The sequence below is a fragment of the Perca fluviatilis genome, chromosome 22, assembly GCF_010015445.1.
Source record: "Perca fluviatilis chromosome 22, GENO_Pfluv_1.0, whole genome shotgun sequence".
In the NCBI taxonomy this organism is placed as follows: domain Eukaryota; kingdom Metazoa; phylum Chordata; class Actinopteri; order Perciformes; family Percidae; genus Perca; species Perca fluviatilis.
This window is the reverse complement of record NC_053133.1, coordinates 25,707,291-25,723,918: the sequence shown is the minus strand read 5'-3', so window position 1 is coordinate 25,723,918 and position 16,628 is coordinate 25,707,291. Positions and strand designations below refer to the sequence as shown.

Below are 16,628 nucleotides of genomic sequence, written 5' to 3'. Positions count from 1 at the left end.
GGTTCTGGACTGTTGAAAAACATTTAGAAGACATCACGTTGCACGTTTAAAGTTGACCAATGATAGGAAATACTAATAGAAGGAAGGTTATTTATGTTTTATTCTGTTTTATTTGTCTCTTCTTCTGTTTGTAAGCAGAATATCTCCAAAAACCTGTGCACAGCTTTCAAAGAAAGTGAGTGGAGCGTGAGCGATTAAAATTTTTTATTATTTTTTTATTCAAAATGTAGAATTATTCCTTAAAGCCTTTCCTCTGTATTATGAAGCCCTGTTTTTTTTGTTTTTTTTATTATTATTAGCCACATTAAACAATACCAGGACAGCTGTGACGAGCCAATATAATGATTCTTTTGGCCTTGTTCTCATGAGCACAAGTCACAAGTATTCATCTTCCTGAAGACACAACTAAATGTACCTGATAGTGTCATCAACAAACTTAAAGATGATAAGGTAACTGTTAACCGATTTCGTGCTGTAAAAGGGAAATATTAACTTAAGCCACATGACGTTAACAGAACTTAGTTAGCATGATTTTGCTAGCCTCAGACTGGTTTCTCCTGTGCTCACAGGGGAAAAAAATAAGAAAATCCCCCCCCCCCCCATGTCCTTTTTAGGGGCTCTGTAAATATCTGGGCCACGTTCGGCCCATAGACTGTAGAAATATTGTTAATATGGTTTAGCACCGACAAAAAGTAGCAGCACGTGTTTTTAAAAACTGACACGGGGCTGCGTTGAACACCATGTCGTGTGCGCAAGCGTTCTGCCTTTTTATATTGCGTTCCATTTGTACTCCGATTTTCTGAGGTTAAAGTCGTAAACGTGCGCCCCCTGACATCGGATTTTGGAGCTCAGAACTCGGGACAACCACCGAGTACCCCGAGCTGAATATCCAAAAATGGCTGCCCCGTGCATCAACAGCAGTGAAAGCTGTAGTAACACACAGTCCTGTGCATCTCTTATCTGTGGACCATTGGTGATTTTAGACCCTTTTTAGGGGGGGGGGCTCAAGCCACACGGTGCACACCGTTTGGAGGGTGATCTTGCCCTGATATCATTGGTTAGGACGTGTTTCATCTTCTCTGTGTGTCTGAGTGACACTGTGATCGTGTCAGGTGCAGCTTCCAACAGTTATATACAGTTATATATACAGTTATATATAAATAATATCTCAAGATAGATCATTCACTGTTTAGTATCTGTTTTCAAACATGTCGACATATTTATTTCCCCAGATGTATTCACGTTTCAGTTTGATGCTAATAATACTACACTGCTACAGTAAAGGGCCAAATAATGTGTGTACTATAGCTGGATTTACTCAGTAATGGGCTGAATGTGTTTGTTGTCCATGTCTAATATTGCTCTGTGTATATACTGTATGAGGTTTTATCTTAACGCTGTGTAATTAAATCTGGCATCTGACTGAGGCAACGCCATTTCTTCATCAGTTATTTAACCAAACACACACTTTAAAATTTGGCTTATGAGCAAAATGGTAATTTATACAGCTGTGACTTCAGACGGAGAATACTTTAAAAATGTATATATATATATATTAAGATGCACAACTATAATTAGAAGTATAGCTGCTTAAGATAAACTTTCTAGTGTCTTGACTCCTCTGTTACAGAAAACTAAATATTTCTCATTGTGACATGTTGGTACATCTTTGTTTCCGTTTTAAAAATTAAAAAAAAAAAAGAAAAAAAAAAATGTTTTTTTTTAGCTCTTTTTTCTTTTTTTTGACATGTGGCCTAAAAAATATTGGTCCCCTAATACTGTATCTGAAGTCTCTTTTATATAGGCCTTAGTGGTCCCCTAATACTGTATCTGAAGTCTCTTTTATATAGGCCTTAGTGGTCCCCTAATACTGTATCTGAAGTCTCTTTTATATAGGCCTTAGTGGTCCCCTAATACTGTATCTGAAGTCTCTTTTATATAGGCCTTAGTGGTCCCCTAATACTGTATCTGAAGTCTCTTTTATATAGACCTTAGTGGTCCCCTAATACTGTATCTGGAGTCTCTTTTATATAGACCTTAGTGGTCCCCTAATACTGTGTCTGGAGTCTCTTTTATATAGACCTTAGAGGGGACATGGGTTATTGTGGGACATGTCTGTTTGAACGGTAGCCATGATAAAGGGATGCTGAGCAGTGCAATTAGGTGGTTTTATTGCACTTGGAACAAAGGAACATGTATTGCCTTTTACCCTGGGTGAACTATATCTCCGCCCAGGAGGGAGAAGAATAAATATGTGTGCAAATGAAGGTTTATTTTTTTATTTACTGAGATCATTTTCTAATGTGAGCAAATAATAAGCAGAAAGTAATTTTTATTTATAAAACAAAAAACTAAAACTTCTCCAACGTCAGCTTTGTTAAATGTGAATATTGTTGTAGTGTCTTCTCTCCTCTGTGACAGTAAACTGAATATCTTTTGAGTTGTGGACAAAACGAGACATTTGAGGACGTCATCGTGGGCTTTTTGGGAAACACTGATCCACATTTTTCACCATTTTCAGACATCCTCTTTCATCATGAACTCAGGCTCTTGTAGGAACGTTGACTACGTTTTTCCAGTGAGCAGATTGGTCCGTGTTCGGGCTGTTGGCAGGTTTTTAATCCGAGCCTCAGAAGTTAATCTGCTCCAGGATCAGTTAGGTTAACGTTCACCCAGAGATACAAGGTTATTAAAGTTTAAAATCTCCAATTAGACATACAGATACAGCGAGCTGTGTTCAGGTGCATTCTGGGCATGCTGGTGTTACAGGGAGGTGTGTTCAGGTATATTCTGGGCGTGCTGGTCTTACAGGGAGGTGTGTTCAGGTGCATTCTGGGCGTGCTGGTCTTACAGGGAGGTGTGTTCAGGTGCATTCTGGGCGTGCTGGTCTTACAGGGAGGTGTGTTCAGGTGCATTCTGGGCGTGCTGGTCTTACAGGGAGGTGTGTTCAGGTGCATTCTGGGCGTGCTGGTCTTACAGGGAGGTGTGTTCAGGTGCATTCTGGGCGTGCTGGTGTTACAGCGAGCTGTGTTCAGGTGCATTCTGGGCGTGCTGGTGTTACAGGGAGGTGTGTTCAGGTGCATTCTGGGCGTGCTGGTCTTACAGGGAGGTGTGTTCAGGTGCATTCTGGAGATATTGCTATCTTGATCCTGATTGGTTGATTGTACGTTACGCCCCAAAACACCTCTGATTAATGAAGACACTAAGTACAACCCTTTAGAACCACGCGCCCGGCGCACAGACCCTTTTTTTCTGCAGTTAAACTTGAAAAGTGGATTCGTACACTCCCTAAACGCACCTGCGCCAGGCGGTTCAGACCGTTAAAATAGGGCCCTGTATTTTAGTTTTGACTTTTGTTTACTAGCTTTAGTTTAGCTACTTTTCAGAGTGTGTTTGCTAGCTTAGCTTAGTTTTTCAGAAAGATTTAGTTTTTAAACATTTGCATAAAGCAAGCATGTTTCTCTGCCCCCATGTTGATGAGAGCATTATAACTTGATAAATATCCTTACATACATTTAGAACAGGTAAAAAATGTGTGAGTAATTTGCAATTACTAATAGTTTTAATTTAAATTGACTTTTATTAGGTTTTTAACCTGGCAATAGTTTCACTTTAAGTTTAGTAAGTAGTAGTAAGTATTTTTCACTGCTCATTTTGGTTTTAAATGACTGTAATAGCCCAAAGATACAGTATCTCACAAAAGTGAGTACACCACTCACAGTAAATATTTCATTATATCTTTTAATGGGACAACACTGAAGAAATTACACTTTGCTACAATATGAAGTATTAAGTTTACAGCTTGTATAACAGTGTAAATGTGCTGTCCCCTCAAAATAACTCAACACACAGCCATTAATGTCTAAACAGCTAGCAAGAAAAGTCAGTCCACCCCTAAGTGAAAATGAAAACTTCTGAGCTGTGCCTTGTTTGCTCTATAGAGTGCTTGTGTGTGTGTGTGTGTGTGTGTGTGTGTGTGTGTGTGTGTGTGTGTGTGTGTGTGTGTGTGTGTGTGTGTGTGTGTGTGTGTGTGTGTGTGTGTGTGTGTGTGTGTGTGCGCGCGCGCGCGCGCGCGCAGAGGTCGTGTCCTGTGGTTGTACTTGCAGCACTTCCTCATATAACCGCACAGAGTTCTTTTGTTCACTGAACGTGATCGCGAAAAAACAGATGTGGATGCTGTCTTCAGTGTGAATATTTCCATTTTAATCCCATTCCCTCTCTCTTTTTTTCCTTTCCCCTGGTCTGGTTTAGATTTGTCTTCGGCTGATGTTAACGTTTCTGCACACAGGACGGAGGATATGACGCAACTCTCCTTTCAGGGCTAAACTAAGTTTATGTGGCTTTTAAAAAAAACCCACCTGAGCACTGATTGGAAGCATTTGTCGGCTATAAACCAGCTTTTTTTAACGCACGGAGCAGCAGGATAAATCAACGAGACTGCGTACGTCAAAGGGAACAGTCTGGGAAAGCATTTACGAGAACATACTTCAGTCGACAAACGACCAAAAAAAAGGACCACCGCGTGTGTTTTAAGAGCATTCTTGTTTGAAAGTTCCTCAAATCTGCTAAAATACTTTGTAAAAACACATTCAGATGTGCTTGCCAAAATATATTGCATGTGGACAAAGTGCCAAAGTAGCACAGATAGCTCAAGCAATGTCTCTGAATCACTGGATATCTTATTATGAGTCTCCATCAGGGGAGATATTGTTACAGATGTTCACTTTTTCCAGTTGCAGAGCTACAAATTATACAGCTTTCGATTTATTTCAATGTAGCCTGGTTTCCATTTTGCGCCTCTGTGAGTTGATGTGAAACTGGATGGTTAGATATATCAGACAGGAAAGACTGAGTCTGTGTCGCTGCCGCATATAAAAAGCAGAAGTAGTTTTTTTAAAGTGCTGTACTTGAGTACAATTTGACATGCATTCGACTACACCTGAGAGGGAAATATTTTTCTTACGTATTTCTTCTTATTTAAGTATCTGGAATTGGCTGGAACTCTTAGCTTTTATTCACTATGTACGCGTGTACTGCTACAGTCTTATTATTTTGTCAAATAAACTCTGAAACTAGTCTCGCATTGCCAGACCTTCCTCCACAGCGCTGCGGAGGAGGGTCTGGCTAGCCCCAACGTTTTTTTTGACATGGGAGAAAAACGTGTTCTGGTTTATTGGCATTTCTTTAAACCAATCACAGTCGTCTTAAGCTCCTGAAAGAGCCTCTGCAAAATAGCCTCTGGAAGGAACTTGTTTTGGTGGAACGTGTGTACGTTCAAAGGTTGTTTTTAGTCGTGCGACAGAAAACTCCGATTGGACAGATGGTCTAGCTAGCTGTCTGGATTTACCCTGCAGAGATCTGAGGAGCAGTTGACCACAGTCCTCACAAATCAGCCGGAGGTTAGAACGCCAACACAGAGACAGAGGAAGGGGGACGAGACATCCGGACGAAATGAGGGACATCTGGCGGCATTTCCAGCGTCACCGGAGCACTCCAGGAAGTGGAACGTTGTAGATCTAGACTAAAAATACCCTAAAAACGGAGCAAACTCCATCTGCTGAGGAAGACCACGTGGAAGGATCAAAAGGTCCAGAGCAGCTACTAAATGTACCTTCAAGTGAGATTGTTTTGTCAACATGCAACGCCATCTTCAATATATACTCAGCAAAAAAAGAAAAAAGAAACGTACTGTCACACGGTTATATTTTAATAAGCAAACTTAACATACTCAAATATTTGCATGAACATTAAAAGATTTAACAACTAAGACATAAACCGAACAATTTTCACAGATGTGTGACAGAAATGGAATAATGTGTCCCTGAGCAAAGTGGGAGGGGTCAAAATCAAAAGTAGCCCTCAGTATCTGGTGTGGCCAGCAGCTGCATTAAGTACTGCAGTACATCTCCTCATGTACTGCACCAGACTGGCCAGTTGTTGCCGTCCTGTACCTGTCCCGCAGTTGTCGCTACACGTGGTCTGCCACTGCGAGGACGATCTGCTGTCCTTCCTGTCTCCCTGTAGCGCTGTCTCACAGTAGGGACGTTGCAACGTGTTGCCCTGGCCACATCTGCTGTCCTCATGCCTCCTTGCACCCTGGGCGTCTTTCTTTTGGTGTTTTTCCAGTCAGTAGAAAGGTCTCTTTACTTTCATTTTCTTTTAACTGGGACCTTAATTGCCTAGCGCCTGCAAGCCATTACTGTCTTTTCGACCAGTCGACAGGTGTATAGTTCATTAATTGTTTATGGTTCACACTGAACAAGAGTGGGAAACATTGTTTAAACCCTTTTACAATGAAGATCTCTGAAGTTTAGATTTTTACTAAAGTGTCCTGAAAAGGGGAATTTCTTTTTGCTGAGTTCACACACACACACACGTTTGTTTCACTATCTTTGTGGGGACCCATCATTGACATAATGCATTCCCTAGCCCCTTACCTTAACCTAATTCTATCCCTAATCCTAAAACCAAGTCTTAACCCTCAAACAGCCCTTTAACCTTGTTGGGGTCCAGCATTTTGGGCCCCACAAGGCTGTGCAGACCCCACAAGTATACTGTCTTCCCTGGTTTTTGGACCCCTCAAATAGTAAAACAAGCCCTCTCTCTAGGTCTCTCATCCTTTGCAGACCCTGGACAGATCTGTCACAGCTAGTCCAAAACCATTTAATTTGTTAGCTATTACATTTTAGGAAGAATCAATCAAGTCCCGAACATGTTACACCTTTACCCCGTTTCACATTCGTAAACAACCAGTCTAAATGGGCCCGAGTTGATTTCCTGTTGCAGTGGATGTGAATGACATCAACTGACACGGGCCAGGCTGTTGCCTAGCAATGGAATTCCATTGAAAAAGGCCTAAAGTGTGCCAAAAGATGAGACCACTACGAAATGTGTGATAAGTTAGTTTTATTGCAAACTTATGTCATATTAACTCTTCCGGCACATCAAATACAAATAATGAAATGGTTAAAATAAAACGAAATGATTTCAGAGTTGACAGAGTGCTGCAGGACAGAGTCCTAAAACCTGGAAAGGAGTTGTTGCTCTCCAGTCCCCTCGTCTCAAAGTTAACGGCTTTTTTGGTTAGACGTCTGAAATAAAGTCTGTGGTTAACACCAGCTTTAGAGATCCTGAAGCCTTTACGGGTCTTAGCAAGTGGCTAAATCAGAATACAGAGGCCGTTGGGACATTAAACACATCACTACTCACTGGGCTGCCTTCACAGCCTCGGGTTTACACTCGGGCTCCTGCAAACCATTTAAAAAACAAAACAAAAAAAGTGCGCCTAGCGATGTCACTTCCTGTTGAAGTATCGTCAAAGAAAACGGAGGCTAGCTCGCCCTTCCTTCCACGCACTAACCCCCCCCATTCTTGTTGGTTACTGGCTGGAACACTGTTTGTTATGTTTGGTGGTGCAGGTCGGCCAGTTTGTTTTTGTTGGTGTTTGTGGAGCCTGGGCTGTCTACAGAGACCGCGCTTTTTAGTGAGATGTTTGCTGTATTTGACAACAATAAAAAAAAGTAGCCTAAAAAATGTGTGACATCGCTTAGAGCACCTTTAACCCTTGTGTTGTCTTCCTGTCAACTTTGAAAACACTTTTCTTTCCCCGACGTTTTTGACGCCTTTTTTTCACAGTTTGTTTTTGCCTTTTGCAACGTTTTAAATTGTTAAAATTTTTCTTCTACACATTTTCAGCGCTTATTTCTACGTCCCATATTTTCGGGTCAATGTGACCTGAAGTCAACACAAGGGTTAAGGCTCCTGTGAAAGTGCACTAAATCAAATCAGAAGTTGGAAGCTCAGCGCTGGTAAAGTTGTAGTCATGCGACTGTGATTTAGTTTGTTTAAAGCCAATCGTCGTTCACTTCAGGCGATTTGTGAAGATTTTGCTGAACTAAACGTGTAAGTAAGTAAGTATCAAACTTTGCGTTTGCCTCAGAGCTTTATTTTCTGTACTAACCCAAAGAGAAAGAAAGGTGGCGGTTTTGTCGAGGGATCCAGGGCGACGACGCTAACTTAGTCGACAAAAATTCGTCATCGCTGCAGCACTTTTTAGCAAAAAACAACCACAAAAAATAAAAATAAAAGCTTACAAAGTTTGTGAACTACATGCAGAAACATATTACTGTGATACACAATTTCCCCTTTTTGAAAAGCTGAACTTGTTCGTCTGACCGGAGAGGAGACGCGGAGAGGCCGACTGATTCCTGAGCAGGCTGCTGCGGCGCCGCCAACCGCGTGCTCTCACCCACGAGAGCTAAAGTGGCGACAAAAATCGGATTCAATTAAATGACTCGTCAAGAAAAAGCAGCCAAGCTCTCCGCCTCAGCTCGGACTCTGGCGTCTCCCGCTCCTCTGGCGCCAAGCCGGACCGCCTTCACTCCTCGGCCGGAGTGCTCATCTTGACCAGGCTGTTCTTGTCGAACCGGAAGAGCCTCCAGCCCTCCTCCTGAGAGAGGTCCTCGGCGCCGCGCCGCTTGTAGAACTGGACGGACGGCTCGTTGTTCTCGGCGACCACGAACATCATGCCGGTGCAGCGCGTCTTCATCGCCAGCTGGAAGACAAGGCGAGAGTCGCGGTCAATTAAAAGGTTTAGGGAGTCACTAGTAAAGTTTGAGCATCGTTTAGATTTTAGCGGCCGGGTTAGCTCCTTTGGTAGAGCTGGCGCACATATATACACACACATTGGCACGGCGATAAGAAACTATATATCGAGCAAACACGGAGACTCTCGCTGTCTGACATTTTATTTTCATGTTCATGCTTTTAGACACATTTATATTTTACTTCCACTTAATCTCCCTTGTAGTTTTTACAGTCTTAATCTCCCTTTTAGTTTTTACAGTCTTAATCTCCCTTGTAGTTTTTACAGTCTTAATCTCCCTTGTAGTTTTTACAGTCTTAATCTCCCTTGTAGTTTTACAGTCTTAATCTCCCTTGTAGTTTTACAGTCTTTCTTCCTATTCCACACGTGTCAAACATTTTTAGGCCTTTATTTGACAGGACAGCTTAGGAAAGGGGAGAGAGACGTGCAGCAAAGGGTCGCAGGTCAGAATTGAATCCACGGCCGCTGTGGCGAGGACCGAGCCTCTGTACATGGGGTGCACTCTCTACCAGGTGAGCTACCTAGGCGCCCCAGCCCACCTAGTTTTTGTTGCTTTTTTCCTTACTTTTGGCGCTTTTCCTACGATGGCTAAGGAACTTTTATTTGGACTGTTTTCAGGACTTTATGTCGACCAAACTAAGTGAGAAAGCTATGTGAGACATGCAATAATACAGTCAAAGATACTTGACTTTTTTTGAAATAAAAGCATGTCAATAAAATGAACGTGTGTGGCCTTTAATATGATTCTCATTTCCAGCGTGGCCCTTTAGCGAAGTAGAGTTTGACGCTCCGGTCATATTCAGTTTTGTGCTGGCAGATTGGCGGAGATTACGCGGTAGCTGGAAGCTGTTAACTTTACATTGTGTTACTTTTCCCAGGGGAAACTTCTAGCAGTGGGCACAACACCAGACCACTTTAAATCGCTGAACCAATGTGACCCGAAGGACCACAGAAGGATTATGTACTTCAGTTTACTTTGTTGAGAATTGCTCTCTAAACAAGGGTTAATACAGCACCTTGTTAATACAGTTCTTGTTTGTACAGCATTTTGGTCAGCTTAAACTGTGTTTAAATGTGTTCTAGAAATAAACTTTACTTACTTACTTAACAAGAAACAGGGTTTAGAGAGCAATTCTCAACAAAGTAAAGGGAAGTACATAACCCTTGTGTTGTCCTTCGGGTCACTGGGACCCGAAGGACAACACAAGGGTTAAGTTCCTCTGGCCACAGTTCCTGTAACTCTTTCAGCTCCTACTTCAGGGCACGGCCTTTCCCCTTGTCCACATAGTGGTGGTAAGATGGCTGTGATTAGAATAACAAAAGGCCAGTTCCTATGGCCACTTGGCCAGTGTGAATGCAAATGGCAAAAACTGGTTTTGGGGGAGAGTAGATAGTAGAACTGTTTAGAAGTGGACTGTTCCTGTAACTACTTGGTCAGATAGAGGCCTATGACGAGAGCGGCTGTTCAAAAGGTCTGGAATTGGGGCAAAAAAAACGGCCCCATTTAGATATTTACATTGTTCCGACGCCGAACTTTGCTTCGTAAAAACATACTCACATCACTGATGTGGCGCAGGAGCTCCGAACCGATGCCCAGTCCTGGAAGAGAAGAGAGAGAAGTCCTTCATTAATAAAGAAGCAGCTCATTAAAAAGGTGGACTGGACTAGATGAGTTGGGGGGGGGGGGGTTCTTACCTCTGTACTGATCCATCACGTAGAACTCCTCCAGGTACAGCTGTTTGCCGACCCAGGGGTCATAAGTGAAGTAGTACATGACAAAACCGACCACCTTCGGATCTGCAGAGACACGGTGAGGAAACGGGTGAGTATCCGGCTGCTGCATGTACTATTATACATTCATATCGCTTTATTATAAGATTCAACAATTCATCGATTAACCGCCAAGTCTTTTTAAAATCAATTATAATCATTGTTTAGCTTAAAACAACAGCTTGTTAAATGTGAATATTGTTCTAGTGTCTTCTAGAACGTCTTGGACTTTTGGGAAACACTGATCCACGTTTTTCACCATTTTATGGACCAAACAATTAATCGTTTAAGAGAGAATTGAAAATGACAAATGAAAATTGTTTATAAAGATTTCTTTTTTTAATCCATCTCCCTCATCTTTAGCCTACTCCTTGTAGCCTGGTCCACTTCTGACTTGTGTTTTGTCAAGAACATCTTCCTGTTAACACTGAGCAGAGTTGTGAAGTAAAAGAAGAATCATCTGACTTGTAACAAAGATCTGTAATGGGAAGAAATAAGTTTGTTTTTTTTAACCATTTAAAAACAGGTAGTCTCATTGAGATCTGGATCTCCTTTTCAAGATAGACTTGTACAAAAAAAAAAACAGATCAGATAGACACTCGGGTGCGATTGCAAAAACATAAGTACAACCTTTTGAAACGCTCAAGTGAGATAAGAGAATTCATAAAATTTCACACGAAGTATGCAACCATAAGATCGGAATCTGAGCTCGTTTAGAGAAGAGAGTGAGCACCTGCAGCCGCGCTTCTCGCTCTTTAACAAACACGCTCCAACGGGCTTCAGTTTCGATGTTTATCTGTTGTAGTTTTACAACAACAGGAAGCAGTGCAGGCTGTATGGTGTTCAGGTTAACACAGTCTGTCTGTGCAGATGTTGGAAGCAACGCTGCCATAACTTCAAACTTATTCTGGGGAGGGGACATCATTAACCCCCCCCCCTGTTGTCTCAAAGTTCACTCATTTTCACAAAGTTTCTAGATCAGAAATTTGAGTTTCAATAAGTCTCTAAAGCCATTCCTACTCCCTAACCAGTCCCTCCAGAAAAACACGATTACGCGATCGCACAAGGCAACGCATAATCAGCCAAAGTCTGCATATTTATGCGCGGGGGGGGAGGGGGGGGGAGATTTCCGCGCAAAATATGCGGGGCTTGCATGATTTCATAATCCCCGCATTTTCGTTGCCAAAAAAGTAACCTATCTTAGCAGAAAGTTGAAAAATGTTGTTTACTTCACACGAGAGCAGCCATTTTCCCCTGTTGCCATGGGAACGTTATGAAGTGACGTAATTACGCCATGTGAACATCATCAAAAAGCAAGAGTATCAGACTGAGGGGGGGGAAATCACTTTTTTTTGGCGGGCTATTTTTTGCATAAATATCCCACATATTCCAGCGCATTTATTAAGAAAACGTGGCGCATAATCAAGGATTTTTGCCTGCAACAATCACAAAAAAACCTCTGCATTTTTCTGGAAGGACTGACCATTGCAACCTGAACAAACTGGAACTTTCCTGCACAAGGTCTGGGAGTGTGAACAGGTGCATGAGTTCTGGAATAAAACAACATAAGTAATATCTGATGTGATAGGATGTCGACTTCCTACTGACCCGATTGTCTTGTTACTTAATGACGACTCTAAATTACACCTGCTTGGGAGACAGAAGACAGTTTGGCTAGCCGGCTCGACAGCAACCAAGAAAATGATAGCTCAGCGCTGGCTCCCCCCCCTCCACTTGCTTTGTATAAAACAGTGGTTGGCGTACTTTCTAGACATAGTAATGCTTGAGCTCTCTACAGCAAGGATTAACAAAGCCAAGTCATCTACTATAGACCTGTGGAAAAGCACAGGTATCAGTCCTAATGACCTCAGCATCACAAGAACTAGAGGAGAGGGACTAGGAAAGGTGGGATCTCGGTTTATAAAAGCAGTTTTTCTGATATTTGTCACTGTTTACAACACTATTTCCCCCCCCAAATGCTGTCAAATTGAATAAAAAACACCCAGATTCAATGAAAGTAGTGAACTGATCATGTTTTTTTTACTTGTGAAGAGCATTTTGTGGAACCATCCACGTTATTTTTTTTTTATTTATTTACAATTTGGTTGAAAGGAACCCAAATTTCTGATATAGAAACTTTTTTAGAAAATGGGTCAACTCTGACCCGAGGACAACAAGGATGCTTAAAGACTTAGAACTTTAATTCATAAACAACACGCCAGTCACGTAATCTGGCAAGGGGATTGCGTTATTCGCTCTTGAACAGTTTCCCAGTGAGGTAACCGGAGGGGACTCCTGAGAGTTGTGTACAGGAGGAGGAGGAGGAGGAGGAGGAGGAGGAGGAGGGAGGGCTGGCTCTTACCGTCACTGCTGGTCTCTCCTTGGATTTCAGCGATGATGCAATGGTAAAACGGGGTGTCACCAAATCCATCCTCAAGGAGTTCTGCAGGGAAAAAAATAAAAAATAAAAACTTTAAGCATGACACAAAGAATTCTTCACCTTATGTGTATATAGACAGATTGATCCTCTGAGGACAAAAGACGTGCCGGCTCGTCCAAACAATGTTTGGCACAACTAGTCCAAAAGCGATATTATAAAATTGCATTTCAGACATTTATTTACTGTATTAAATCGTATATAACATAAGACTTTGGAAGGGTCATTTCAAGCACCGAAACAATTCGTACAACACATCATAAGTTACGGTTTGTTTTCAAAAAGAGATTAGAGGACTTTCAGAAAAGCAAACATCATCGTTTCAGCTTTTGGGGTCAAATTATCTCTTTACACATCGCTCTGGGAAACGCGTGGACGTCTCTGTACGGAAAGCTGAGTTTGTTCTGAACGTTGTGATATGAAAAGACACACAGGGATCGGTTTTATGCAAATACTTTATAAAAAAAGAAAAAGAAAAAAAAAAAGGTAAATTTAAGAAGATGAACTCACCTTTTTCAGTCAGTGTCACCTGGTGCTCCATCTCTTCGTATTTGGCGAGCTCCTGGGAACAAAGAAGGAAACGTGTTCTCTTTAGCACCGGAAAAGTAAATATAAAATAAAACTGAATTTCTGAAGCCGAAACAAATATGTATTTGAGAGTTTAACACATCAGATCAAAACTTCATTATTTGATATAAATGCATAACATGAACAACCCTTGAAATTACATTTGTCGCTTTTTCAATGAGTTTTTAAAACTTTTGTCACTTTTAAGGCCTATTTCTGAGTTAAAAACAACAAAAAAAGCCGAAATTATGAATTATTTTGCATAATAGTTAAGATCAGAGGATGTTGAGTGGACCACAGACTGATATCTTGTCAAAGTTTAGTCAGGATATGTTTTGAAACCATTGAAACTTGTTTTTCAAATGCTATAAAAAAAATTGAATAAAAACACCCAAAATTCAATGAAATCAAATCATTGATTTTACCTGGGAAGATAGTTGTATGGAATAAAGCCATGCATCACTGTTATTTTTGGTCAATTTAGTTATAATTCTGGGGTTACGGATGCTTCAAAAATGAAGATTCATAATTGTTGAGCAACTAAACCCGTAGTCATATCCGCATACAGCTACTCATCAGCTGACATACATGCGGATATCGAGATATATATATTTATTATAGTTAGCCCTAAACCCCTGGTTGATTTATCAATCCCACTCCAATTGACAAAACATTTCATTTGATAACCGATTATTCTTTGCAGGTAATTTATAGACGGAAAAATACAAACAATGAACTGCCCCAGCTTCTTAAATGTGATTATTTCCTGCTTTTCTTTTTGTTCAGACGATTTTAATTCATTTTAATTCTGCTTTTGGACTGTTGGTCGAAGGAGTTATCTCGAGTGTGAAGGTTTTTTTTGTTTTTATTTACAGACTGGATTACTCGAAACGACTGTGATAATACTGATTAGTTACCGTATTCATTTAGTCGTGTTATTCGTGTACGGTCAGTAGTTATATAACGGTAATAACGGTTCACGAGCATCAACCTTGGTAAGAACATAAGCTGAAGGTAAGACTGACCATATTTGGAAAACCGTCACTTAAACCGGATATGACTCGTCTGGCTGTACACAAAGACCACAGTCACTAATCTCACACTCGGACATCCACCGGACATTTTCCACCGGCCACTTTGTCACCAACAGACGGGTGATTCATCGTTTATAAAGGCGTCGCCTGACTTTAAATGTCGTGTTACAAAACCGTTAATGTAAATAATATCATTTTAACGACCGCAGTCGTGGTTCTCGGCCTACCTTCACCAGTCGTAGTATATCAGACACGTCCCTGGGTTCAGCTTTTCGTAATTTATACTCCATTTTCTTCTTTTACTCTTTTTTCCTCTCGTTAGAAGTCCTCTGTATGTGAAGTGAAAGATTAGAAGTTTCTTCATTCGCTTCAGAGTGGCCTTTTCCCCACAGTCAGCCTCTGGTCCGGACGCGTTTGTTGAGACAAGATCATCCAGTAGTTATCACCCTCGGCTGGGTCGCTGCCGTTCATCTGAAGTCTCCTTTGTTTACCTCGCGCTCTTTATACCCGGTTCGTGCTGGAACGCGGTTGGTCCCTTCCCACAGCTCTCAGGTTTCTGACGAATCAGCGGCCCCCTCTCTGACCTTTTCTTAGCCAATCGGGGCACACGGAATGTTTACTTTAGCGTCTGTTTTCTTTCTGTCACATTGGTGGGCGTGGTTTTACATTACATAAATACAAAACAACAAATGTTACCCTGAATTGCAATGTTTTTTAATAATAATAATAATAATAATACATTTTATTTATATAGCGCTTTTCATGTTAAGGTGAATTCAAGGAATGCATTAAGTATCTCAAACTTATAGACACTAAAAACTATCATACTGTATGGGGAACTTTTGGAAGAGTAATGAATTTTGTCTCTTGATAATTCATTTTATATACTTGTTTATTCACCCCCTTCTACATACATGTGTTGTTATCTATTAACATTTAACTATTTAGTTTGCTATTTATTTAAAGTCATATTATTGTTTCTCTGGATCATTTCTTTTGACTATGTGTCTGAAATGTTGCCATCGATTTTCACAGAATTGGTTCCTTCGAGTTGCACATATTCTCTGATATTGTTGTTACTGTGAACCTTTGCACATTCCCTGCTTAATACGTTGCACATCCCTGCACAAAACTGTCCAGCTCTTAATTTTAAAACAGATAAATTGCAGATATTATTTTATAATATTATTTTCTCATATTTTATTGTCAGTTGTCCGGTATTATTTATGTTTCTTGACTGTTGCAGGACTTGTTTTTTTCTTACTAAGTTTATTGTTATTGCATCAAAACACCAAGGCAAATTCCTTGTATGTGTAAACCTAATGTGCATTGTAGTGGAGTAGAAGTAGATAGTGGCATGAAAATAACTAACTGAAGTAAAGTACAAGTACCTTAAATTTGTACTTAAGTTTTGCATGTTTACTTGACCTGAGCTGTAAAAAATAAGCAGCAAAATAAGTATTGCAGAAGGTTCTATGCTGCAAGGACTGAAAACACTACTGCATACACTTTAAAGTGTGTTAAAACCGTATAACAGTATATAATCAGTTAAATGCCAACCATGCTAGTAACACAAGTGGAATTTTCCACCACTCCCAGAGGTCAGGTTAACTGAGGTTAGGCTATATATCACTGTTACAACCCTGTGCAATGGTGGTAAACATGCAAGCCCCACACTTAAAGTGGTACTCCAACAGCTATGCATGACCCAGGGGTTTGCAACCTGCGGCTGCTTAGCCAATCTCCAGTGACTCCTTGTGGCTTTGAAACAAATAATAATATGGAAATGAATAACGGTTCTTTTTATTTTAACATTAAAGCTTTTTATTTATCATTGCTGTAGGCCTAAAGTGATGCTTATATTCCCCATTTAGGCTGCATAACATTTCAGAGAGAACATTTAGCATAGTGGTTTCAGAACTGCTGCAGAAAGTATAGGTACTTTTTTTAAATAGCCTACTTTCCCCATTAGTGTAAACGTTCAATCTTGCAAACCGTTTATATGACTTTTTTTCAACCGCCACCACCCTGAACATCTCACAAGCCCACTCCTGGATTGATGGCACCCCTTCATTCTACATCCTCTTAAAATAATCTGTCTGGCTATCATTAATCTAGTCTGGACCCAGCTTCAGTTTCTTACATGCTTATCTATCCCGCTTAGGATTGACCCATCTCCTTGAAGAAATGGCTCTTTTCATAGTAAAGGCTGCTG

The 16,628-nt window shown here is 40.8% G+C and overlaps 1 protein-coding gene across 1 annotated transcript; it reads right to left on the bottom strand.

The window, feature by feature from the left end:
• Positions 1 to 7,652: 7,652 nt before the first annotated feature.
• On the bottom strand, positions 7,653 to 14,907 carry LOC120552498 (diamine acetyltransferase 1-like). The gene is made up of 6 exons (XM_039790613.1): positions 14,641 to 14,907; positions 13,323 to 13,374; positions 12,738 to 12,818; positions 10,301 to 10,402; positions 10,164 to 10,204; positions 7,653 to 8,554 (listed from the first exon to the last, which is right to left on the bottom strand). The coding sequence occupies exons 1-6, from the start codon at positions 14,701 to 14,703 to the stop codon at positions 8,378 to 8,380; spliced, it is 516 nt and encodes a 171-aa protein (XP_039646547.1). The 5' UTR covers positions 14,704 to 14,907; the 3' UTR covers positions 7,653 to 8,377.
• Between the last annotated feature and the right edge of the window lie 1,721 nt (positions 14,908 to 16,628).

Excerpts from the sequence above, each read along its gene's own strand:
- LOC120552498 (XM_039790613.1), bottom strand. The coding sequence starts at position 14,703 with ATGGAGTATAAATTACGAAAAGCTGAACCCAGGGACGTGTCTGATATA. Across the intron at positions 12,819-13,322 it reads GGTGACACTGACTGAAAAAG|AACTCCTTGAGGATGGATTT; the intron begins GTGAGTTCATCT and ends TTTTCCCTGCAG. Across the intron at positions 8,555-10,163 it reads TCCTGCGCCACATCAGTGAT|CTGGCGATGAAGACGCGCTG; the intron begins GTGAGTATGTTT and ends CTTGTCTTCCAG.